The sequence below is a fragment of the Haplochromis burtoni genome, unplaced genomic scaffold (assembly GCF_018398535.1).
Source record: "Haplochromis burtoni strain Fernald_Lab_line unplaced genomic scaffold, NCSU_Asbu1 Contig_1720, whole genome shotgun sequence".
Classification (NCBI taxonomy): domain Eukaryota; kingdom Metazoa; phylum Chordata; class Actinopteri; order Cichliformes; family Cichlidae; genus Haplochromis; species Haplochromis burtoni.
The window spans coordinates 7171-18235 of record NW_024584081.1 but is presented as its reverse complement, the minus strand read 5'-3'; the positions used below and the strand labels follow the sequence as shown (position 1 = coordinate 18235).

The window sequence follows — 11065 nt, the reverse complement described above, 5'->3', positions numbered from 1 at the left end:
TAATTCAGAACATACAAGATGCAAACAGAACTAACTTAACATTAGGAGAATAGTGAAATATATGTCCGACTAGAGTCTAAGTTTGTAGGAGAGATTAAGACTGACAGTGAAATACTGAGCAGCTGAAGTCACAGGGTACTTTAACTTAAAACTGAACCTTCTTCATTCAAAATAAGCATGGATAAGTTATCACAAAGTGCCGGGTCAGATATCAGGGCTTCACAAACATGGATATTGTGGCATAAACACCACAAAGTATCCATCATATTAAACTGACTCTTCAAAAATTTCTGCAATGTCAAGTGAGTCTTTGTGACAAGGGAGCAGCCTAAAGAAGCTTTTAACAGTTAAATATGCATACTTTGTGATTATTCCACGTGTTTGTGAGGCTCTGTTTTATAATATTATAAGAGACATTATGCTTTCGTCCATCTGGCGCGACCTGGTTGCACCTCACCTCATAATTAATGTTATTCTTTCTTACAGCACAGTCCAGGACTCTGTTGATCGCTGGACTTCTTTGTGGAATTTTACTGATTCTTCTTCTTCTTCTGCTGTGTTACATCAAGCTGTTAAAAGGTGAGACTTTTTCTTTCCCATACGAGATTGATTATGATCCCATTATTATCTAATTATTCAGAATCACAGATGTATCCTGAACACTTCATGTAATGTCACAGCACCAGAAAAAGTAAAAGAAAAACATGTACTTGTCTTTTTTACAGATAAATCTTTTATCAGGTTGGTTCAAATCTCTTACTTCACATTTTCAACAAACCAGAACTACAACCTGTGTTTCTTATCAAATTGAATGTTTTACTATATTTTATTACTATATTAGGACTCAGAGGACAAACCAGAGCTCTGCTATGAAACACAGGATCAACCAGAGTGAAGCTCAACACAGCCAAAACACTTCTCTCCAAGGTCAGCTTTAACCATAACAATTTTGCTATTGTTGCTTTATTTATTCATTTATTTATTGTCAAATTGTGAACTTTGACTCTGATATTTTTATTTAAAAGATGATCAAATTCATATATAGAAATGTTAATGAAAATATATCACTGACTTGTTTTTGCAGGTGATGCTCGTATATATGAATCAATCGGAGACTACGATGACAGAGAAAAGGGTAATGCATTTATAGTTTCATATAAGTATGCAGACTCATTGTGATTATGTTCCATTTTTATGTATTAATTCTCCATTTTAGCAGAATGCGGGGATTTCACATATTCTTTGATTGAGCTTAAAAACTTCACTAAGAAAGGTAAGAGTTCAAGTTAATTCAGTTCAATTCAATTTTATTTATATAGGGCTAAATCACAACAACAACTGACTCATTGACCCTACAGTAAAACAGAGAAAACCCAAACAATCAGATGATCTGAAAGCCGAAGGCTCTGCCTTCCGTTCTACTTTTAAATATCCTAGGAGCGACAAGTAAGCCTGTTGTCACAGTAAACTGAGGACTCAAGTGCAGGACTCCAATGCTTGGAAGAATACAGAGAATTTATTTATAATGCTCCAAGTGTATGCACAATAGTGCAAGGGTAGGTGTTTTATACAGGAGTGCATGGGTAGGGACTCTAAGAAATCCAAGGAAGGAAGAAAACAGTGAAATCACTCTTGCTCCTCTTCAGCCACACAACATAGACTGCCAGCCACACTCCACTCGCTCATGAAAATCCTCTCTGGGAAAACAAGTCCAGATAATCTATAAGAATATATCTATATCTATAAGAACAAGAATATACAAACTAGTATGAGGGCAAAGAATCAACAAGAACTATGAACAGACTTGAGCTGGGGCTACACTGACATGAGTCATACAACGATCCAGCGATGAGTAGCTTCATTTCTTCAGCTTAAGTAGTGGCAGGGATAGGCAGGTGTGTGGGCTTTGTACAGAGCCCCAGATCCTGTGGAAGTGGATTTGTAAGTGTAAAGGTAAGAATGTCATCCTATTTTACCGTGATGAACTGTCCATCCTCTCATAGATGACAGCCTGTTGTACGCAGATGCCACCTACAGTAAGGCTGAATGTAACAGTGACAAAAGTAAGCAAAGCAATAAAATAGGTACCATATTTTCTTCTCTTTTACATTTCATTTATCCATCAAGGAAAATTATATAAATGAGTAAAGTTGTCAGTTTAAAGTAAGATGTTACTAAAAGTCATGTTGAAAAAAAAATGTTTTTTTTATGTGCAGGAGAATCAGCCACTGAAGCAGCCGACGAAGGGGTTTATTCTGAAATCAACCCACAAACACAAGGAGCTTTCATGTTGTGACTGTAATGGTTATCAAATAGGTTTTAAAGAAAGTAAATGCATTACCAAATCACCTTTAACCATTTAATAATCATGATTATGTATTTTCAAAAGAAGCAAAAGCAGATGAATGCAGAACAGAATTTACTTTATTTCACATGAATTTTACAAAGCATTGAAAAAAGAAATGAGAGGAAAAAAGTTTTTCCCCTTTTTTATAAATCAGTTTAAATGAGCTTTATCTAAAAGTGATGATGTGGCTTTAAGTTCACTTTTTTTTCACTTTCACACGAGCAGTTATTAAACTGCATTATTGATACATGTATATGTACTGATTTTCTATGTCTTTTCTAAATATTTTTGTTTCCCTGAATGGATTAAGTATCATTTGAAAAATTATATATTTTTTTAGTTTTACAAACTTCTAAACTGCAGGCAGGTTTTTCATTGTGTTATCTGATTATGTGTGCCATATAAACACACACTTTATATACTGTGACATGTTGAGATCGGGTGAATGGAGTCCCCCGCTGTGCCTCTGGAACAGTGTGTTTCACATTGAGTTTTAAAGAAGCTGTGTTTACTGTATTTGTTACAGTAATAAAGCTGCTATTGTTCCAATCTTGTTTTCACTTACAGTTATTGTTGTTGGGTTGGTGGAATAGAGATGTTACATCATGAGTGAAGTTATGTGCAGAGTTAGAGCCCTTTAGAGGCAAAGTTTGAGTGTCTTTAAATGCTTAATAAAATCGTGTCCCCCTTTGTCTTCATATATAGTGCAGCTGTCCATGGGACTAAAGTTTCACTTCATTCAAAGTTAAATAAGATTAAATTTGCAGCCTTCATTCTATTTTTGACTTCTACTCGTTTATGTTTCACGTTTCTGTTGTTGTATAAATGAAGGAGGACAAATAAAGAAACTAAAATAATTCATAGTGTTTTTATTATTATCCAAGCTTCACATCTTCATTACTCAAAACTCACAAACAGTGTAGAAGCAGGGCAAAAAAAAAGAAAAATCTGTACTAAACCAAACATTAAAACAAATCAGAAAAAAGATTGTTTTAAGAAAATAGATTTATTTTTAGAATTTATGATGATTGCCCCGTAAACCTAATAACTCTTTGGGCCACCCTTAGCAGCCCCGACTAGAATCAAGTGTTTGCGATAACTGGCAGGGAGTCTCTCACAGCACTGTGGAGGAATTTTGGCCCACTCATCTTTGAAGAACTGTTGTAATTCAGCCATATTGTTGGGTTTTTTGAACATGAAACACGTTTTTAAGGCGCCTCAATTGGATTCAAGTCAGGACTTTGATGGGGCCACTCCAAAGTCTTCATTTTGTTTTTCCATGCAGAGGTGGACTTGCTGCTGTGTTTTGGATCAATGTGCTGCTGTAGCTGTGGTTTTTTTTTTTTTTTTTTACCTTGATGATCTGAAGTATTTAAGTGTGACAGACATACAATTTAAAAAAAAAAAGGAAATCAGGAAACGGGGCAAACACTGTTTCACACCACTGTATCCATCTGATCAATCCTTATTGTTTAACAAGTGGGCCAGAACAGGGAAGGCAGTGACCGCCATGAAATCGGAAACAGTGAACAAAAAAATGCAGTGGATGTTTTTTCACTGTTTTTAACACTTTGTTTCACTTAAGCTCTTTGTATCTTACAAAAACTTACTGTTGCGAATCATTAATGTGATTGTCAGTGATGACAAGGTTGTATGAACTTTGAGAGACGTCTGAAGTTTAAACATGCACAAAACTGCAAACTATTTTACTTGGAAAAGTCTTGGAAAACAACAAAAGTGAGTGCAGTGCTGAAGCCTCAAACATAAAAAATAATGTCTTTCTGTATTTCTTCAGCATCTTTTTGATTATTTTATGGCATCTTTTGCTAATCTGTGCTGTAAAGCAAAGGTTTCAGTAAAAGAAACATATATAGAGAAACATATAAAGATATATCGTCAGCACTATGAGCCTGTTTTGCAGATGTTTATTATGAGTTTGTTTCAGGTCCATAAAGAGAAATTAATTTTTGTAAGCATAAAAAACACCAAAACAAATAACTTGACTCTGTGAAGATATTCGACTTACCAAAACTTCTTTACAAAATGAAAAGTGTTTGTAGCTCCAAAAAACCAAAACTGTTATGATTTGAATTTAAACATTAAACAGGTCACTAAAGGTTAGTGTTTACTGTGAACCATTTTTAGGGCTCTGTCTCTGATTGTGATTATAAGACCTATCGGATGCACTTCAGTCTGCAACCACTTCCATGTCACACGTGGACTTGTAATCTATATCTGAATCAGATGTTCCTATAGTGATTTGGTCATGCCTGTCAGTTGTGGCTGCCACAGTGTCACGGTTGTTGGGTTTTTCTGTGTTTGTGTATTTATATTTGAGATTGGGTCGCTCTCTAGGTTTTATTGCTTAATGATTTATAAGGCCTTGATTACATTAAATTGCAAACACAGAAAGTTGGAAAAGTCATTCTTCTCTAAACTGTATGACTTCATTGTTGGTAGAATTCAGTTGAGAGGGCCCACTGACCTTTTTGAATGAGCATGCAACACCAGTGCCTGTCCATAATACAGAGACCGTCTTCACACAATGCACTGCTTAAAGTCACATTGAAAGGTGAAGGGAACTCCTGAACGCCACACAGGTCATCACTACATAAACTAAATATAGCTACAACAAATTTGTATCAAAGTGGCAAAAAAGCAGCTTCTTAAAAATTATACAGTTAAACTTTAGCTCATGTGATGTTATCCACAACCATATTTACATCACTCAACCTGTCATGAAAAGGGATGCACTGTACTGTATGAAATAAATAACTGTACTACCACAAAAGCCACAAGTAAGAGTTTAAAAAATTGGCGAATGATGTTGCCGTTACCCAGCAAACCAAGTTTGACCCCAATAACAAGGTTTGAAATATGAAAATCTTCATTTCTTTGTCTGCAGCAACACAATTTATGCATTGTTATGAACTCCACTGGGGATGACTTGTGACTAAACTTTAAAAAGTGACCAGCAGATGGCAACAAACCTTAAAAGCATATGCATAGATTTATGCTTGAACTATCATCAGTACATGTTACACTGTCAGTGTCAAAATACCCCTTGAAATCTGTCACCACAATCCTAAAAAACAAACAGAAATATGGCATAGACAATTTCACATTTTAAGATTCTCTGAAGGTTTTCCTTGATATGATCCACAATGATCCACACTGATGAATACAAAATCTATCTCAGATGATATTTCTCAGATTGGACCAAAACAGCCTCAGTATGCAAACTTTGTAGCACCTGTGCAACTGTACAAAAAAATTATACTTAATTAATAAAAACATGTTTCTGTATTTTGAGTCTCTTTGAGAAAATTTCAGGCCAAAAATAATAAAATTTGGCGTGTTTGACCTAAATTTGAACTGAACTGAAGGTAAAGGTTAAACCATTAGCATGCTGTGTTAAAAATTAATTTAGCAACAAACGTTCATAAAGGGAGGGTTTTTTGTATTTGTTGTATCTATTATTCTGAATTTTTAAGATGTGGAGGCTTCCAGTGGAAAACACATCATTCATAAAAAAAAGTTGGCAAGACTGTGGAGCTTTCGTCAGGCTTAGCAACTGAAGGTGTGACTGCAGCAACATGGAAATATGGAAGAATAACAGTGGCAGAGAAAGATGAGGGCGTTTCTAAACATTCTCCATTTAAGGACAGATGAGAGCTGAACCCTAAAGATTTTACTTTAAAGGGAACACCGGCTGTTAAGACATGTTTGCACTAAAATATGCACTGTGCTTTCAAAAACATATATGTGGTATTAAAATATGACATATGTTTTCCTTTTAAGCGCATTTTATATAAAACTGATTTACCAGTAGGTCGCCATTGTTATTTACTTCTCAATGCACTCTGGGTAGTGACGTCACACAGTTGCACCGCATCGAGTTCACAGTTAGCAGAGCACTGGAAATGGCTTCTATTCAACCTTTCCAGTTTGAACCAGAGCAATCCGAGAGAGAGAATGAAAATAGTCAACCAGTGCTTAGTTTAGATGAAGATGAAAACAATCCGTGACACGAGGACACGACAGTGAGGGAAAACTACTGGTGTCTATGCTTGCAGAGTGAGGGTCACACTGCAAGTTCAGGGTAAGACACAGGGTAAGGTCATTAAACAAACATCCTGATAACATTAAGTGAGCGATCAATAAATGATAACCTACAAGCTTAGGAGGTTGGCTTGTGTTTTCTGTAAATCCTCATTAATTTTATAAATATACCCTGATTTAATACACAGATTAAAAAGGTATTAATGTGATATTTTATATTTTGGTCTTTGACCTCTTGACTGCTTATTGCAAATAAATGTTATTTTTCAAAATATTGTGTGTTCTTTTTATTTACTAAACTTGACCTGACTGTTAAACTCTTGTCCTCTTGCTCTTCCTATCTTAGAGCCCATAACTAAGCCACCCAGAAGGCTTCAAACAAATTTTGCATTGTTCTGCTAGAGTGTAGCTCAACCGGCAGTGTCACCTTCAACTGGACTGTAGGGAGTCAAACACAAACGGGGTCCAGGCTGCATCACATTATGAAGAAGGAGGATGGAGAAACCCCTTTCACATGCACAGTTTCCAATCATGTCAGTGAGAAGTCTGCATTTGAAACCATGACGTGCAGCAAAGATAATGGTATGTGCAGCATGATTATAGTTTTGAATCCTTGCATCTTTTTTTTTTTTTACTTTTAATCATATTTTTAGTGACCAGAACTGACAATGATAGATGAGACGTAATAAGCAACTGCAATTCCAAGAAACTCGGGATCCTGTTTAAAACTTAAGTTAAAACAAATTAGGCAGTTTGAAAAATTAATAAACCCATATTCTATATGGGTTTATTATCATATTCTTAATAACAGAACATAGAAGCATGTCAAAAGATTCAATTGTGAGATGTTAATATTTTATTAGAAATATTAGTTTAACAAAAGGCTGGAAGTGTGAGTGACACTAAAGAAAAACTGGAGGAGCATTGCAACTTCTTCCTTTTCTTTTGGCTGCGCCCTTTAGGGGTGACGACAGCCAATCACGTTCCTCCATCTCACCCCGTTTCAGCTCACCTAATTTAGCTAATTTGTGAACAGTTCAATAACATTGTTATGTTTAACGTAAAGTACAAGTTTTAGAGCAACATATGCTCCCACACAGGCAAAAGGTGCAGCCGCTGGTCTCCTCAGTTCCCAGATGTTATTGGACTGTTGTTAAAAGAAGAGGGGATGCTACACAGTGATAAACATGGAATTAGGGTTTTATCTTTATTTAATATATTATTACTATTTATGATTACAGAGTCCAGCTCTTCTTCCCCTGTCACTGTCATTGTTGGGCTGTTTAATGGAGTTCTGCTCTGGAGATGCTAAACCAGGTATAGTATGAAACTGTTGATCTGTAAAAGCTTTTGCATATATGTGGATAACATTTTTATTTTAGTTGAACTATCAACTAAATGCAATAATATCAATTAGATTAAAGATCTTGTCAAGAAACAGAGTCGAAAAAAGATTCTGACATGTAAAAATAAAGGTTGAATAGCTCTTTGAGAATGTTCTGATGCTTCAGGTAGTACGTAGGATGTCCTTTGGCAGTAATATGTGACACATAGTGTGTAATAGCATTAATAGCTAACAGCAATTGTGCAGCACTGCTATTCTTGCCTTCCTTCATCGCCTAACAGTGAAACTTAGAATTATTTTTCAAAATGTACGAAGTAGTTACAAAGCACAAAATGTCTTTCTAATGCTTTCATATCAGAACAACCTTCCTCAACAGTGAGCCTCTCAAATCATCTGATCAAATCAAGTGACAAACAGGATTTTGAAGTTGTAGCACATAAACCTGGAAATAGCCTTCAGTTGAATAAATCTGTTAAATATTAACCTTGTGCTAAAAACTAATTTATACTTTGACGATTAGCATGTTCTCATATATTGTCTACCGGTACTTGTTTTAGTTTCCCTGGTCACATGGCCTTTAATTTCCACCATAGTTTTACCGTTATGTGTGAAAGAATGTGCTGTGACTTTGGATGCGTACACGTGATATGTGGAATTTAATGCTTCTGTTTGCTATGGAAAGGAAATCAGGTGGCCACTGTCCACCCACAATTTACAGGAAATTCTATAAATTCCTTTAAGGGATGTAGGGCTGGGTATCGTCACTGACTTCTATTGCTGATTCAATTCTGATTCACAAGGTCTCGATTTGATTCAATTCCGTTTTGACTCAGAAATACTATAATTATGATCATTTATCAGTACATATCCTTATTTTTATATCTATGTAGGCTATAAAAACAAAGCTGACACTTGTGAGACTTCATCAGAGGTGTAAGTATCACAGCAGATGCCTTCATGTCAAAGTCATTGAGGATAAAACACAGAAAAATATAAGGGAGATTTTCCTCACCTGGCTTTTTATAGTACTGCCTTAAAAATATTCTGCCGTAGATCAACAATGGAAGAAAACCATGAAACAACATGTGAAAATTCCCCAATTCTGCTGAAGTGAAGCAGAGCAAAGTTACAGAGGTTTTATTAGAGACACAGCTAAGTGTTTTGCAATTTGGCATCATTTGTAAAAACTGAAATTTCACTATGCACAAAGGTAAACTGGTGTGTAATAAGCAAGCAAATAATACAGAAAAAAAGAGATTTTTGACTATTGAAGTACACTGTGAGAGAGCAGTGCAGGAAGTGTGATTTTTATCGTGGTGGCAGCAAAACTGCCAAAGTGAGAGGGAATTCATGACGATGTTTATCAAACCCTAACTGACAAAAAAAGCACAAAAACTATGACATATGCCACAGGATTAGAAGGTTATTGGTCTATCTTCTTTCCATGATGTGTCAACAGACTAAACTTTGATTGTAAGAGGAAGAGGAACAGCAGGATAAGTTGTGATCAGTGATACTGACTGACAGTTTCTTGGTGCTGTAGTGCTTTCTTTGCTTTGCTGTTTTTTAATACATTGAACAATACATTACTAAATATTTCAAATTAAATGTTAAGATTTAAGAGTATAATTACAAACAACTCATGAAATTGAAATCATGACTTTGTTTTGAAAGATAAAGTATTTATTGTCATATATATTATATATTTATAGTTTATATATTTTATTCTGACTTGTAGGTAATGACTGTAGTGATGATTAAGAACACATATCAGGCCCTGAGTATGCTGGACTAGGTATAGATTACATTATATTAAAAATTAAATAAACATCCATCCATTTTCTGCTGCTTGTCCTTATTACATAAACATTACATATTAAATTTAAAAATATTTCATTTCAGGTGGACCATTGATGGGGAGAATAGAGCTTCAATCTTGTTATTGAAGAAAGACAACAAGAGGAAAATATCTAAGGAAAAAAAAAGAAATTAAAAAGAAAATTATTCTCCGGTGCAGTTTATGAAAATGGTTGCATTATCAATCAGCCTCATGTTTTTTCATATAATAGAGAAAAATAAATATTATAACAATGCTAACATGTTAAATTATGGTGGTCTATATGGCCCCAAATCTAATGTGTAAACGTGTATAAGTAATGCTACTGTATGAATATGTATTTGCAAGAGGAACTATGAGCTAGAACTATTGTATCCACATGAGTCGTGCCCACTAATATTGCTTTGTTTTATTAACAGTCCATAAATGTCTGGGAACTATGGAGACCAGTTTCTGAACTTTTGGGAGAAGGATGTTGTCCCATTTTTATTTACTACAATATTATAGTGTCAAAACTGCTCAATAATTTTGTTTGTTATAGTTTTCTTTTTATCTTGTATGAAATATTTTCCGTTGGTGAAAAGAGGCATGCCGTTTTCATAGATGTAATATATAGTTTTAGCATTGATTTACTGAGAAAAAGCATCTAAATGGGAGCATATGTTGCCCTAAAACCAACATATCCCTTTCAGTGTTGATGGTACTTTTCCAGATTTGCAAGCTGTCAAATCCATGCAACACTATACCGGTAAAGATGCAATTTTTAGAGCTGGAAGGGGTTCTCAGCCAATGCACTGGTTTCCATGACAGAAATGTGCCTGTTGTTAATCCAGTGCCACAGAAACTCCCTAAGATCATGGGTATGCAGTATGTCTTTATGAGATTTACTAATCATTACATTTAGTTTTTATTTGCATTTTACACATCATGCCAATATTTTCAGAGTTATGGTTGTATCACAGTATTACTCAGTGTGTTTGTTTTGTATGACCTTGAATCCTATTTGACTTGTCGGTGAAGGTTAATGATTGTAACTGTATCTGTTGGTAACTGTATCTGTATCAAGGCTCTTGAGTGGTGTGAAGACACCGAGGATAGCGCAGACTCTTGTATTGATTTTACACAGGTGGGAGTGACAGTGGTATTGTCATAGAAACAGGTATGTATACAGGTTTAGGTGTGTGTGTGTGTGTGTGTGGGGGGGGGGGGGGGGGTCGCTGAAAAGAACAGAAAGAAAATACTATATTATTAAGGTGTTCATATCAATAACTCAAGAATACACCAACATAAACACAGGTGGGAAATAAACTAACATCCCCTTTAATACTATAGGCCATATTACCCATGCCTCACGTATAGACTCACTGAGAAAACTAACACGGTGCACGGTTATACCCAACCACATGACAGGAGAGTTAGCTTAGCTTAGTTTAGCACCTATTAGCTGCACGGAAACATAGTCATTTCCCCACTA

At 35.4% G+C, this 11065-nt stretch overlaps 1 protein-coding gene across 6 annotated transcripts in view; it reads left to right on the top strand.

The window, feature by feature from the left end:
* LOC121813456 overlaps positions 1 to 3177 on the top strand; it is an 8714-nt gene extending 5537 nt beyond the window's left edge. For 2 of the 6 annotated variants that reach the window (XM_042217242.1, XM_042217243.1), the window contains exons 3-9: positions 487 to 579; positions 726 to 741; positions 842 to 927; positions 1085 to 1135; positions 1217 to 1273; positions 2004 to 2084; positions 2217 to 3177. In XM_042217242.1, coding sequence (XP_042073176.1) covers positions 487 to 579; positions 726 to 741; positions 842 to 927; positions 1085 to 1135; positions 1217 to 1273; positions 2004 to 2084; positions 2217 to 2296 — 464 coding nt within the window. In that variant the 3' untranslated portion in view covers positions 2297 to 3177. The remainder of the gene's footprint in view (positions 1 to 486; positions 580 to 725; positions 742 to 841; positions 928 to 1084; positions 1136 to 1216; positions 1274 to 2003; positions 2085 to 2216) is intronic. The other 4 variants (XM_042217244.1, XM_042217245.1, XM_042217247.1 and 1 more) reach the window with 4 other exon arrangements.
* Positions 3178 to 11065: the final 7888 nt, after the last annotated feature.